Below are 16418 nucleotides of genomic sequence, written 5' to 3'. Positions count from 1 at the left end.
CAGGGACAGTCATTATCCAAGGTTGGTTTGTTTCCCAAACATCCCATGTTTTCACATGGCCAATTGTATGTTGCTTTATCTAGAGTTCAAAGTAGGGACGGATTAAAATTGTTAATTTTAGATAAGGATGGTAGTCTCACAAATAAAACTTCCAATGTCGTTTATAAGGAAGTTTTTGGGAATTTATAAACAATGTTTTTCTACCATCTTTTATTTACTTTTATACCATCTTTTATTTACTATTCTTGTATCGTACTTCATCTATCATATTAATTAATTAATACTTCATTTTTTCTAAACTTTCATATCTTTTTTTGTTACAAATTAAAAACTATAATTCTATTTCAATTTATCACCCGTGGATTTCCACGGGTTTAAACCTAGTGTATATATATATATATATATATATATATATATATATATATATATATATATATATATATATATTAAGAGAGAGAGAGAGAGCTAGGTTCAAGTATTCTAACTAATTATTGTACATCTATCGTATGCTATGAGAATGATAAAGAAAATATGTTGTTTGATAATATAAATACATTCAATCTTACATAACTATTATCATTAACACACATTCTCACTAATTAAATCGTCTATAAGGTTATTATACACTTATTATTATTCTCATTTCTGTTAGAATGTTTTATTGGGTCGTATTCTGTCAGAATGAAAATGAGTGAAAAACGATGTGTAAGAACAAAAAAAAAATAATTAACGAGAATACATGAAAATGACGATATTCTTGTAAGATTGAACGTATTCGCATTGTTAAACAACTGATTCTGTTAGTAATTCTCATAGTATACTATAGGTGTACAATAATTAGTTTAAATACAATAACCTAAGCCTATATATATATATATATATATATATATATATATATATATATATATATATATATATATATAAGTTATATTATAATATAAGTTTTTAAATAAGACATAACGAGATTATCACATTATAAAAATAAAAATAAGATAGCAACCAATTAATTGATTCTTTATTTCAATATTTCATTATTATCTTTAAACGATTAATTATGTTCTAAAGTTTTGTTATACGAAAATATTGTCAGATATATAAAAGTGATCATGTTTTAATTTTTCAAATTATAAAAGTAATCATGGTTTATGTTTTTCATATATGAAAATCATATTACGAAAAAGAGTGTTAGCATCTACCCGTTTTAAAATAAATTTCACATATTATTTTAGTTTTTAAACAGACATTTTGACAAAATAACTATTTTTTAGGATTAATGTATACTTATATATGAATAAGAGATGATACAAGAACAATATATTACGTGTTCTTTAAAGTATAGCATATGAAAATTTGTATATTGTTCTTTAAAGAACAATATATTACGTGTTCTTTAAGAATATATGAAAATTTGCATTCATAAATAAGTCTCATTTTTAACAAATTTGCTAATATTTATTGCAACACACCCTCCCTCTAAACCTTAAGCCCCTAAATAGTCGTCTGAAACTTATCATCAAAAGAAACTATTTGGTACCGTTGCATCACTAATTGTCAAAATAAACTATCTAGAGATTTGGTCCAAGGTTTCCTCTATGTCCGCATGAAGATGACATGTTACCATTCAGGCTGATAAAAAAACAATTTCTAATCAAATTATGTTTCGCGATGACAATCAATAAAGCTTAGGGAGAAACAATTCCAAATGTAGGTATTTATCTCCCAGAATCGGTTTCACGCATGGCCAACTTTATGTGGCATTGTCTAGAGGGATATCGCGTGTCAATACAAAAGTATTAGTGAACTCTGACGAACAATTCAACGACAATGAAGTTTATACATCAAATATGGTCAACAAAGAGGATATCATTGCTCTGTAGGTATTTATCTTTAAGAATCGTTTGGAGGCAAGACCATTTTTTATGGAGATGGCTTTAGACAAATTCTTCTAGCAATACAAAGAGGCAATTGTTTGGATATTGTGCATGCATCATATTCGTCCAAATTACGGCGTGATGTACAGTTTTACGTTTAACCGTAAACATGAGATTTATTTTGGTTGTATAACTAAGATTTGGATGAGACAAAGCATTTGATGAGTGGATTGTTAAAATTGGTGACGGTAATATTGGCGGCCCTAATGATGGTGAAACTGAAATTGAATTTCCAGAAGACGTTGTTGCTCGCTCTATAGGTGACCATATTCATTCAATTGTATCCATCATTTATCTATCCTTTGAAAACCATCTTGATGATCAATCATATTTTCAAGATAAAGCTATTTTGGTCCCTACAAATGAAGAATTTGATGCTACCAATGACTACATTTTAGGATTGATGAAAGATGAAGGGAAAACATATGAGTTCAAATTCTTTACGTGATACAGAGCTACCAGGTTTTTTTGAGGAATCAATTTACTCTTCAGTTATGTTGAATGATTTTAAGGCATCTAGAATTTCCAACCATAAACTTACACTAAAAATATGTGTTCCAGTCATATTACTTTGTAATATCGACCAAACCAAAGGACTAACAATTGTATTAGATTATAGATTGTTAGGCTTGGAAGAAACATCATTGAAGCCTGAATCATATATGATAGATTCTTTATGGAGACTACTTATATACCTTGCATGAATTTAACTCCGTCTAATGAAAGAATTTCATTCTGTTTTCAGCAGAGGCAATTCCCTATAGTAGTTTATTTTGTTATGGCCACTAACAAATGTCAAAGACAATAATTATCAAATGTTGGATTATACTTGCATAAGCTTGTCTTCACTCATTTTTAGTTATATATTTTTTGTTTCTCGCGTCACAAATGAAAAGAGATTGAAGGTACTCATATATTACGAGGAAGGTTGTCCAACTAATAAAACAAAAAGTTATGTTTACAAAGAGGTGCTTCAACTATTATAAATATTAAAGTGTTTCTTTGTTTTTTTTCCAAACATTTAAATGTTAGCAATAATGCTAAGTCTGTTTATGTTACTTTATTTTTTTATAGTGCCAACTTTTTTATACATTTACATGTACATTTTTATATGTTCCTCCGTGTTTCACACGCGGAGTCATAATCTAGTTTCATATTACATGACACTAATATATATTACTTTCTTGAATTAATAAAAATGAGCTCTAAGTATATATTAGACCAAAACTTCGGTTATTAAAAAGATAAATTTGGTGAAAACCCTATATGTGCTGTAATAACAAGGTCACCAACCAAACCTAATCACATTGTAAATATTTCTCCGTAATGATTATTAATCTATAGATCCTCTTATCAAAAATCATTAGGTAATTCACAATGACATGTATTTCTAATCTAATCAATCACAAAAAAATTATAGTTTTATTAATCGCAAGTTGAGCAATATATTAAAAAAATCAAGCATTTTTATGCTAATTGTTGAAACCAACTTTGCTAATTTTTATATTGAAACACATAAAAAACAATTTATTAAAAATATATCCTATACGAATAACTTGAAAATACAATTTAGATATAAAAAGAAGTTAATCTGAGCCATTGATTTTCATCCTTTGCACAGCCGGGGTTGCTCAGAACCACCACATCTCCGACTCCTGTCTTTTACCCCCGTCGGGCGACGTCACACTTTCTCCTAATAAAGATTTCGCCCTTTCTCCCAAAATTCTCTCAATCTACACCACGTTACAACTTTTTAGAGACAGGAGAAGTGTTATCTAGAGAGAAACTCAAGGCAAAATAATCATGGCTGAGCATTCAGATGATTTAGACCAACTTCTAGATAGTAAGTTTACTCTTCTCCCCCAATTTCGTTTGTGTTATGTGGTTCTTGTTTGATATCTTGAAATTACTCAAGTAATCGAGGTTTATCACTCACGCTGAATGATTCTATTTGTTCATATGTAATTAGGCGCTTTGGATGATTTCCAGACCCTAAATCTTGCATCTTCTTCTTCTCAAAGGTTCGTAACAATTCCTAACTCTTGAATCCTGATTAAAATCATCGAGATTACACGCTCTGGCGGAGGTCAATTATGACCCCAGGAAGTGAATTTGATAAATTGAATTGAAATTCAATTGCTTAGGTTGGCCTTTTCTCGTAAAACCTAAGTACCTTTCATATTTAATACAGAGATGGGATAACAAAATCAGAACAATCTCTATTTCTAGTAAATTTGTTGCTTAACATTCAACTCTCAACCAATTTTCAGTATAAAATTATGGTTTGTGACATAGCAGTAGTTATGAAACACTTATAACATTGATTTGGTTCACAAGATTTACTATTTCAAAACATATATTACAAATGGTTCACATTTTGAATCATCATACATTCATACTTGGTTATTTGTGTCAATAAGAAAGATTTTGGACAAATTGTGGATTGTAAATTCATATAAAAGCATTACACTTGCCTCTTTTTTGTTCAAAAAAACCTCAAAACTACGTTGTTTTGGTTGATTCTGAACCTATTGAAGCTTTTCCATGGGGTTTGAGCTATAATACTTTGTGTTTTTTTGGGTGATAAAAGCAAGGATGATGAAGGGAACAAAGGAGAGGCATCTCTAATGCCAAGTGGAGTTCAAGGATTAGGGATGGGTTTGCCTGATTTAAGAAGTAAGAACAAAGGAAAGCAAAAAGTGTCACCAAAAGTGTCGCATGCTTCTGAGACTCTTGATAAGTTGAGAGAACAAACTAGGGAAACTGTTAAGGGTTTGGAATCTATTGCGGGTTTGAAATCGGGTCCCATTGATGGTTTGGGAGATGATAAAATGATGGAGGATTTAGTCAAACAGTTTGAAGAACTTGCTAAAGGCCAGGTACTTTTTTTATGATCTTCAATAGTTTGATTATATCCTTAATATTATATTTAATTATTAATCACTAAATATTGTTTTCTTGTTGTGAAGGACATGGAGTCTTTAGTAGAGACAATGATGCAACAACTTTTGTCTAAAGAAGTTCTTCATGAACCCATGAAAGAAATTGGAGAAAGATACCCAAAATGGCTACAAGACAATAAATCCAAATTAAGCAAAGAAGAATATGATCGATATTTTCATCAACATGAACTTATAAAAGATTTAAATATTGTTTATGACACTGAGCCTGATAATTTCAACAAGATCATTGAACTCATGCAAAAGATGCAAGAATGTGGTCAACCCCCAAATGATATAGTCAAAGAACTCGCTCCTGATTTTGATATCTCAGCTCTTGGTCAACTGTGAGTTCTTCTCTTCAGTCTTCATTTCTTTCTTTTTATACATATGCATAATGTTCATTTTGAATTTTGAATGTATGAATTTTGACTTGTGATTTACTGATTTATTTAATGTCAATCTGATTTTATGATTTCTTGGCATGATGCAGGTCACCTGATATGGCTGATTCTCAACAGAACTGCTGTATAATGTGATAATCTTTTCTTTAATTTCGCTATATTGTTCTTTTATGAGATTGTGAAGAAAATAAAGTTGTTTTGACTTTTAAATTTGACCTTTTCTTATATGGGCCTTTGTTCATGACTTTGTATTTTTCTTTTGAGGCCAAGAAAGGAACCCCATTTGTTGGCTTAAGTTGTAGAACATGACTCGACATGACAGAACATGACAACCAGTATAAAGTCTTATACTGTGTTTGATATATATTGGATGAGATTCATACTGATAATAATGTGACAAAATTGTCATTTTTACCCCTCCCCAAAAAGTGAGGTGGGACAGTGATCTTTTGTTTGTGTAAAAGACATGAATGCCCGTCCTTATTCGTATTATAAAAATAGTAGTGAAAGGGTTACAAATGTGATGTTTTATATATATATATATATATATATATATATATATATATATATATATATATATATATATATATATATATATATATATATATAGCTTAATACAAATACTTAGCATGAAAATATCAAAATACTTTTGAACAAAAATAAAACTAATAAACTTTTTCGAATAGAATCACTATCTTTAATCGTGGATCAAAACAAATTTAGTTTAAGGCTAATATTATTATAAAAAGTTATATTGTCGTGGTAATAATCATTTTTTTTTCTATTAATATGATTAGTACGTTGTATATATTTAAATATATTGTGAACTTTGATCTATCAACTATAAAAATATAAGTTGAAATCAATTTATTTGTAGATAAATAGGTTTAAACTATGTGAAGTATGCCAATATAAATATCCTTTGTGATCGATACAATATCATTAAAACAAAACAAAACAAGTCAGAAAATCAGGTTGAAGTTTGAGAAGGACAAAACAAACAAAATAAATTATTGTAATTTGTAGGTTCTTCATCATATCTTCATATGAGAAGAATTATAGGGATGTCCGTAAAAGGCATAATCATTAAAATTATATTAAGGTATAATAATACAAATTTTGTTAAGTTGTTTAGATGTTGAATAATTTTTCAATTAAGCGTGAAAGTCTTGGATCTTGAATTTCTTTCTATGTGGATAATTAGTGCCAAATATTAAGATGATGTGGTTTATTATTTTTTAAGATAGCACAATAAATAAGAAATATATATTTGGATATTAGATTGAAAAAAATTGTAGAAAAAAGAAATAGGAAAATATACTAAAAAATCCTTAGGTTTAGTCTCAATAATCAATTTAGCTTTTATCTTTTTTAATCAATTAAGTTTTAAAAACTAGTAATTATATTCATTTTGACTCTTTTAGCTGATAAACCGATCACAAACATAATATAATGATTTTTTTACAAATAAATCTATAAATATAAGGATTTTTTTTAAATATATTATTTTTAACTTTTTTAATATTATCTTATTATCTTGTTTTTGTCTAATATATTGTATCATCTTATGGTATTTTTCTGACAAATATTTTTTTAAAAATATTTTTTGATTTATTTTGCAAAAAGGTCTTTATATTTTGTTGATAACTGTTTACCAGTTAAAATTGATATAATTATCGGTTTTAATTTACTAAAAAAAGATTTAAAAAAAAATAAGTTGATTATAAGACCTAAAATTAATGAATTTTCTGCAGATTTTTCTTTAAAAAAAAAAACAAAAAAACGAATCCTTCGAAAATTGAAAAAAAAAAATCGTTGAAAAGTTAGTTTAGAATTTAGAAGGTTATGAATTCGCCTTTATATAATTAACTTTTTAAGTTTATCAATATATCGTAATGAGCTTCGGTCGACGAAAAATAAAAAGAATTTACAATCAATATAATCTTTCTCATATCTCACGATATAAGTTACAGATAGAATCTCATCGCTACGAGATCGTTCGGAATCATCGTGTCCTGCTTCTCTCTTTCTCGATCGCCAATAGGTATCATCTCTCTCTCTCTCTCTCTCTCTCTCTCTCTCTCTCTCTCTCTCTCTCTCTCTCTCAGCTGCTTCGAATAAGACCTCTGTATCCATGTATGATCCAATGAGTTATCTGTATCTGTATGCATATACCAACAGTGCTATCAATTGAGTTCAATCTGGATTTCGTTTCATTTCGACCTAAAACATGCTTATTTTGCTTGCGTACTTCAGATTTAGGCTACGGGATCAAGTTCAGCATAGGAACCCTAATATTTGAATGTTGATCCGTGTTTCCTAGATTTTACATCTATAAGCATCATTACACTGATCTTTTAGAGTAGAATTCGTCTTTGAATGTGAGGTTTCAAAGTGATTATCATGAATTGCAGAATCAAAATCAGATCATAACATGATCATTGATTATATCTAATCATTATGACCCTAAGTAAATCATAATCGTTTTTTGCCTTTTCTATTCAAAATTATAACTTAAAAACACCACCTGTTCCCTCTTTTCTAGCTTGTATTACTGTTGCTGGCTTCCAAATGAGGCCTTAATTGTCATAAACATTCTAATGTTAGATTTGGCCCTAATTTCTTTGATAGTCAATGATAGTTGGGTGGCATATTTGTTTAAGAAAGACATGATATCTTGTCCAATTTATATTTGAATTCAAGTTATGCATAATGTCAATATTGTTGGATTAATAAATACATTATACCTAAAGAATAAAGAATGTATGATAAAAGAAAGATTGTAAATTACCAACTATTTGGTTATCATCTGCTGAGTTAACATACATTTTTTTCTGTAGTTTTATCTTTTTTCTCAAATGGCAAGCCGGGCTCAAATCCCTACTAACAACTCAGCACTTATTGCTATGATTGCTGATGAGGTAATAACTGTTTTCTATTTGATGTGTGTATTCATGTTTGCTTCTATAAAATCTGTATTGTTACTTTCTACTTCTCTAATCATTTTACTAAAACTGTCACTCAAGTGATATCTTTTTATTCTTCTTCATTTAAAGCTTGATGCTTTTCTATATTCTTATAATAATAGTTTATATCTGATGTAGGACACCATAACTGGATTTTTACTTGCTGGAGTAGGCAATGTTGACATAAGGAGGAAGACAAACTACATGATTGTGGATTCAAGTATTTTTCATCAAGTTTCCAGATGTCATTTTTTTATGCAGTGTAGACATAAGTCATAATATGCATAAATGTTGTTTTTATTTTGTTTCAGAGACAACTGTCAAACAAATTGAGGATGCTTTTAAGGAATTCACCACACGAGATGATGTAGCAATTGTCTTAATCAGTCAATATGTAAGTAATCATTATTGCATTTTGGTAGTTTACAGAAGAAAAGAGGATTTTAGGGCCTTGTTTTTTCTTTTTCCCACTATGTGTTGTTTGGATAAATAATTGATTCTTAAAGATATTTGAGATAATGATAGTATATAAACTTGATAAAGTTGAAGAAAATAGTTAATGAGGGCAAATTTGTAAAGAGTTAGGACTTAATGTTGAAAGCCTCCTTTCTCCAACTTTCTTAAAGAATGGCTAAATGGAAAAAAAAAAAGGTTAATGTTATAAAAGACCTTATATTTTGTGTTTTTTCCGGGTTAAACCTGAACTTTATTTATTTTTTTTCTTGAAAAAGACCTTGCATTTTTTCCATTTTTTACAATTTGGCCTTTTTAGTAGTTTTCTTCCAAAAAAGGGTTAATCTTATAATAGACCTTATATTTTGTGTTTTTTCCGGATTAAACTTCAAATTTATTTTTTGACTGAAAAAGACCTTGTATTATCTCATTTTTTTCCGATCAGGCCCTTTTAGTCTTTTTTTTTCCCAAAAAAAATGTAAAATATGAGGGTTTTTTTCGAGAAAAACTAAGAAAGTTGAGGGTTTATTTGGAAGCAGTTAGAAGCTCGGGGGTTTTGTTGGAAAAAAGACAAAGTTGAGGGTTTTTTTTTTGGAAAAAATGAAAAAATACAAAATCTTTTTCATGCAAAAAATAAAGTTGAGGTTTAATCCAGAAAAAAAAAACACAAATATAAGGTCCTTTATGATATTAACCCTCCGAAAAAACTTGTAAAATGTGGGGGTTTTTTTCGGAAAAAATACAATATTGAGGGTTTTTTTCTGGAAAAAAAAATAATTTTTTTGGGATTTCTCCGAAAAAATAAAAAACAGCAAGGTCTTTTCAGGTAAAAAAAAAAAGTAAACTTGAGGTTTAATCCGAAAAAGAACTCAATATATAAGGTCTTTTATGATATTAACCCAAGAAAAACAACAAAGTTTCATTACTTTCTATTACATCATTATAATTTTTCTATAATAGGAATAAATGAAAGTATGATGCTATAATAAACAAATAAACGAAAATTCATTGTTATTTGTGTTGTTACACAGGTTGCAAATATGATAAGGTTTGTAGTGGATAGCTACAACAACCCAATTCCCGCAATTTTGGAGATTCCTTCAAAAGACCACCCGTATGATCCCGCTCATGATTCCGTTCTATCGCGTGTCAAATACCTTTTCAATTCCGATTCCGTTGCCGGTGACAGGCGTTAAAATCATTCATTTTTCTACTTCCCATGTTTCTGTCATTTTATCATAAATTTTACTACAATGTGTGTGTGTGTGTGTGTTTTGAGTTCTAATTATTGCAAACAATAAAATGTCATCTTTTATACAATTTTATTTAATTGAGCTATCAAAACCCATAACAGACATATCAAAGTCTATAAGACCGAATCAAAGACTTTTAATTGTGGTATTAATCAGATTGAACAGACACAATTTTTTTACCAGACTAATTTGACCTTGTGTTTATCTTCTTTTTATTGATGTATTATCGTTAAAACTACCGATTAAAATCGGCATCATCAGAACCACAGCGATGACCATAACATCCACTCATCATAATCACCACAACACCAACTATTATAAATCTTGAAAAATAGACCATGACATTTACGTACTCAAACATCAAGAAAAAGGAAATTGAGTAATCTAACCACTTTATAATGGTAGTTTAAAAACGATAACTATTTTTTTTTAGAAAAATGACCACAAGGTCTGGAACAGGTCATTCCGGACCCGTATTTAGTAAATGGTAACGGTTATAGTTTTATGGTCCCCTTATGAATACCGTTTCAAAATTTATTTCGACATCATTTGTGCTCGAACCAACATTCCGGACACCGTTACGAACGGAGTATCAATCCAACTGCAAATGTCTTCTTCTAGCGGTAAAGAGTATAACTTTTTATATGTAAGTTTATAATTATATGTCTTTACTTTAGATCGTATGTTAAAACCTATATAATTATGCAATTATATGTAAGAGTATCATTTTTATACGGAAATCGTATAACAAGACCGGAATACGAAGAACAGTTCTAGAATATGGATCTATAATGTTTTTATCCGAGATCCTAATCCATAATGTTTTCATCCGGAATTCATATCCGGAAATGGGATATGAAATTGTGATCCGAAATGTCCTCCGGAACATACATACAAAAATACTTAATTAATGATCCTTTTGAATTATGTAGCATGACAGAACCTACGAAGCGATTATGACTAACCTGCAGGCTTGAAATCGGGCGGGAAATCGTGGCTCGTTTACAAAACCAAACAGTTTGTGCGGCTATGTTCAGGTAATCATGTTTTGGTGATTATGTGAACATACCAATGGGTGTAAAATGTCACAATTTACTCTGTTACTATCTTATCTGCAAGGAGTATACTACTTTAACTCCACTTGACCTACATGAGCTTCTATTTCTGGTACACGACTAACTGGTTTGCTTCAACAGGAAAGCATTTTGCTTGATTATCGGCTTGTGGTTCGGAAAGTATTTCCCCCTAGTGTTGATTTTGCATAGTTCGGAAAAACGTGCATTTCCATTTGTGTCGCTTTCACGTTCGGTGAGAATGGCTGGCCTTATGCATGTATGCAATGAATTCATTAATTAGGTGATGCAGAAACAATGAGAGTCTTTCTGATGTATATGCTAGATCAACAATTTTTGGGGAAATACCCTTGACAGTCAGTTACTAATGAACTTCTTGCAATCGTCTCAAATTTAGACGAGTTTAACAGGTATATAGTTAGTTACATACATTATATCAAATGATATATTTACTTATTAAGTGAAATTGTTGACACAGGTACCTATGGGGTAGAGTGATACTTGATTTCACATACACACAGTTGTGTACTGTCTTTGATACAATTAAGGGGCATTTAAACCCCAACGAGCCGAGAGTTGGCAGTAGACATACATATACTATGTTGGGATTTGTCTACACATTTAAGGTATTTCCACTATATTTCATAATAGTTTTCCCAATAACAGTATAGATGGTTCCCATATATTAGGTGTTATCCATCAGGCAGTTGCATACCCTAGGATGAGGCGTTTACATGGTGTTGATTGTAAACGTACTCTTGATGTTAGAAATGTATGTATCTTAGTTCACCTTATAATAAGTTGCTATGAGAAAATAACATAACATTAATTTGTATATTTTGTTTTATGTACCCCCCCCCCCCCCCCCCCCACACACACACACACATAACGAATTGTTGCAACCTACTCAACAGGATGTGTTGTTTTGTGGTGGACTGAGAGTGCCCTGTGGATAATTGCTGCAGATTACCCTGATATTTGAGTTATGGTTTTTTCTTATGCATGTTTTAAATAATTTCCTTATCACGATGTAGCAAAACAAGTTTATCCTTCCGAACAAAATTTTGTAGAATATTCTAATTTCGTACAAACATGACTATGAGTTTTTTAGATCAAAAATATAATATTATTGACTACTTTTTGACTAGTTTTAATGTTAGATTTACTCTTAGACTTAACGTTACTTATACTTGACTTGGGCCTACTTGAAGATTCAGTTTTTATTGAATATGTGTGAAACTAAGCATCATAGTTTCTGCTTGTGTGACCGATCCGTTGGCAATGGTTGCATTTTTTTTTCTGAATTAGACATTTACCTTGGGATGGGATACGGTTATGGTTTTCTGGCCATCCGACTTGTCGTTTGTCCATCAGTGAGGGTAATACTACCACAAATTCATCCGGTTCTTCATATTCAGTTGGAATTGGCACAGTAAACAAAACCTCTATATATGTTGATCGATATGTTTCTATTATGAAATACGATGACACTTATGTACTGCAATGTTGGTATCTCATTTCCTTGAATATCATCATAGCACGGGAACAAGATATGCCGGATAATTGTGATTTTCCACATGAGCAAAATTTTTATTCCAAGTTGACTATACCATTTTTCATTTGGCCGGTCATTTCATATCTGCTTTGATCAATTTGGTATACCAAAAAACCGAAGGATTTGTTAATCATCCTATCAATAAACTTATCAGCATACTTAATAATATCTTTTTTGCTTTGAGCTATAAAAAACTTGTTGGATTAGTGTCTAAGTCCATAACTATTTTGGTATGTACTTGACCCGATTATGAGCATGGTCCTTTTGGGTTGCCTTCACCATAGCAATATGTAGGATGAATTAAGGAGAGAAAGGATTAATTATGATTTATTAATATATTATGAGAATAATATAGTAAAGGAGAAATCATACTGTTTAATTAATATTAGTCAAGAATTGATTAAGAATTAATTTTGTGGATAAAAGAGATTAATTAAACTTAGGGGATTGGATTTGTAATTATAAGATAATTACAATTGGGCAATGGATTACCTAAATAATATAAGTTTGACGAATTCTATGGGAAGCCCATAAAGAATTAGTCCAAAGGATATGCTAAAGGAGTCAATGGGCTGCTTAGGGCTTAAGCAGCCAAATTAGGGTTTCCTAGTTGTAAACCCTAATAGCCTACATGTATATAAAGGCCATCTATGCACAAAAAACGTGGTGAACTCTTGGATTAGGGTTTCTGGACGATTTTGGCAGCCTCCTCTCTTCTCTTCTTCATCTTGTTGCTTAGTGGTGTTTGTGACTCTATTAGAGGTGCAACACTCGAGGCACTAAGCTTTCTGAAGCTAAGGATTGATTGTTATTACTATATAACAATCAAAGGTCAGATCTAAACCCTATTTTATATTAATATGATTAATTGTATGTTAGATCTAGGGTTTATAGCTTTGGATATTCAATTGCATGTTCATTAGACAAACTAGATCCAAAAGCTATTAGGGTTTGCATGTACACCATAGGAATGATCTTTTGCTCAAAACCCATCAAAACTTACAAATATCGTGTCATGCACAATAAATTTTAGTATGATTAGCATGGGAGTATTATAATTCAAATAGTTACCTTCAGCATTACGTCGTTGACACTGCCAATTTTTTATAGTTGCTCAAAAGAAGTCATTCAACATTGTTATTGGTAATTTTCGTGTGTCTTTTGATAACACATTGATGTACTCAACGCTATTTGATGTCATTATAATATACCGAACCATAGCGACAAGCGACCTTGCCTATTTGTGGCAATCGATTTTGTCACACCCCGGCCGTCGGCGGAAACACCGGGCAATGTAAAGTCATTTCTTGTATCATAGTTATCAACTTCCTGAAAACATATGCTTTTTAAAATACGTCAACATAAAGTTGGTGAGTTCACAGGTTTTGACTCTAAGTAGAAATAGTACTTTTTCTCAATTCAAAAGTATAGTTTTAAAACTAATTCATTTTAAAACACTAGGTTTTATCTTGACATAAAACCAAATAACAACATATAACATACCTGGTTGTATCTTGACATAAAACCAACAATAACAACATATAACATATCTGGTTTTATCTTGACATAAAACCAACAATAGCAACATACTTATCAATTAGAATATAGAACTTCCGAATATAACTCTGGAACTATATTGCACACAAAATATATATAGAATCCTAAGTATAACTCAAGATCTACATTAGTATACTACTATAACAATAACATGCTAACAAGTTTACGATAGTTGTATAGAGACAAAATAATTATATCCCGATTAACGAACATACTATCATATAAATATAGTATTAACTTGTATTCAATATTTAGCATGCATTTCCCCCCGAAAACATTAAAAAGTGGGGCTATGAAACTCACTTTACTAGCGTGCTTTGACAATATCTAACTTGAAACGTTCAGCGGGGCGCGATCACTGGGCTCGGGAAGCGAAACGGCTTCAGCAAATGAGAGAGAGAGAGAAGAGATTAGGTGTGAGGAATGGACAAGGTTGAAGACTCTATTTATAGGCTAATATTTGTCCCTCACGATGTGAGAATGATAGATTCACGTCGTGAGCTATGACAAGAGTCACCCCGTAGCTTTAACGCGTGCTTTCTAGCCTCGAATAGTGTCCTGCAGCGTCATCACATCGTGAGAAAACCTTGCTCACGTCTTGAGCTTTTGGGTTATCGTTCCATAGACTTCTAGCTTCAAAATGTGGCATTTTGACTCCTCACGTCGCGAGTTCAGTCAGATTATGATTTCTGACAGTTGTATCTTCGGAAGGTCGTAACTTTTTCATATGAACTCTGTCTTTGACGTTCTTTATATACACGCGTGAGTATTTAGGAGTACTATAACTCTCTTTTAGACTCCAATATATAATTCTAAGCCTATTTAAGCTCATCTTGTTATAGAGATTTTATAGTGTTAGAGTTTATCATAACTTCTTCATACGAAGTCAGATTTAGACGTTCTCTATATTTTTGGAATCGTATGGACGTATACTTTGAGTTGTAGCATAAAATATGTATGAAAGTTCATATTTATATTAGAGTTTATCATGAACTACATAGTATGTTTATCACACAACTAGGTATTTTGAGGCCTTGTAACTACAACACTTATATCAATTATGAATCAACAATATGAAAGCATGTATGATGTTGATTCAATAACAACAAAACTTCATCGAATACTTCATTCAAGCACTACAAATAGTCAACACAGAATTGGAAAACCTTGAAATCCCGGTTTAAATCCATTTTGGATTAGGATTTCCTTGTTGGACCTAATGGGCCAATGGGCTTCCAATCTAACCATCTTGAGCATAGAACTCTCAAATGGGCCCTAATTGGACCCATATACATGAAACTTAATATTTGGACCTTATAAACCCAAAATAAGCTAGGTTAACATTAATGGGCCTTATTGGGTCACAACCAATCTAATTTAGCCCTAATGAGTCATAAAAGTTATACTTTGATTTATTTGGGCCAATCATCATCTAAAGTGAGTCGTAATATGGGCTAAGCACTCAAGGCCCAAATTTTTTCCTTCTCCTTTCTCCTCTCTCGGCCCAAACCACCAAAGCAAGGAAGGAAGAGTTGACTTTAGGAGGTGCCACCTCCTTATTGCACACCATGCACCCATGCATGGACTAGCATGTATCTAGACAAGTCACTTCAGTCTCTTTCTTCCCCTCTCTCTTCTTCTCTTGGCCGAGAACCTCCCAAGACACACTCACACTCATAAAAATTCATCTCCACTCTCTCCAAATCCTCTCAAGAACACTTACACTCATTCATCAAATTTCCGAGATTAAGGGAGCTTTCAAGAAGATCTTCCCACAAATAAATCATCTAAGGTAAGATATTGCTTGGATCCATAATCTAGCTACTTCATTTCATCAAAAATCTCTTCTAAATCTATTCAAACTTGTGATAAGAAGCCACTAAACTCGAGATCTACCAAGAAGACATGCTAGGATTGAAATTTTCTCCCTTTCTCTCTTCAAAACCATAACTACAACTCAAGGTGAGCTTCATACCCCTCTCTTTTCGGTTCTCATGTGTTTTATGGGGGAGAATACAATAAAATGTGTAGATCTATGTGTATATGTATGTTATGTGTGATTTTATGCATGTATGTGTTTTTGTGATAAATATGTAACTAAAAAGGGGTGAATCTCGAGATCTATGGTATGAGAAGAGGAAAAAATGAAATCTCAGTTATTCTACACTAATCAAGTCAAGAATAATAATTTATAAGGTTATGATAAACATATTTCAACATAAAAACCCATTTTTGGGCTTAAATTGTCAAGTATACAAAACTAGGGTTAAAAATGGCCAAGTCACGG

At 31.2% G+C, this 16418-nt stretch overlaps 2 protein-coding genes across 2 annotated transcripts; both read left to right on the top strand.

The window, feature by feature from the left end:
• The first annotated feature begins 3568 nt into the window (after positions 1 to 3568).
• On the top strand, positions 3569 to 5666 carry LOC145057146 (peroxisome biogenesis protein 19-2-like). Its single transcript, XM_079004924.1, has 5 exons — positions 3569 to 3774; positions 3901 to 3952; positions 4522 to 4810; positions 4901 to 5217; positions 5364 to 5666. Exons 1-5 carry the CDS (start codon positions 3735 to 3737, stop codon positions 5407 to 5409), a joined length of 744 nt encoding a protein of 247 aa, XP_078861050.1. The 5' UTR covers positions 3569 to 3734; the 3' UTR covers positions 5410 to 5666.
• A 1512-nt stretch (positions 5667 to 7178) lies between these two features.
• LOC145057145 (vacuolar ATPase subunit F family protein) lies at positions 7179 to 10013 on the top strand. Its single transcript, XM_079004923.1, has 5 exons — positions 7179 to 7318; positions 8115 to 8195; positions 8379 to 8460; positions 8552 to 8634; positions 9725 to 10013. The coding sequence occupies exons 2-5, from the start codon at positions 8133 to 8135 to the stop codon at positions 9887 to 9889; spliced, it is 393 nt and encodes a 130-aa protein (XP_078861049.1). The 5' UTR covers positions 7179 to 7318; positions 8115 to 8132; the 3' UTR covers positions 9890 to 10013.
• Positions 10014 to 16418: the final 6405 nt, after the last annotated feature.

The sequence above is a fragment of the Lactuca serriola genome, chromosome 6 (assembly GCF_051521515.1).
Source record: "Lactuca serriola cultivar US96UC23 chromosome 6, Lser_US96UC23_V15, whole genome shotgun sequence".
In the NCBI taxonomy this organism is placed as follows: Eukaryota; Viridiplantae; Streptophyta; class Magnoliopsida; order Asterales; family Asteraceae; genus Lactuca; species Lactuca serriola.
Note: the sequence above shows the minus strand (reverse complement) of the source record. Positions and strands in the feature narration are given on the sequence as shown.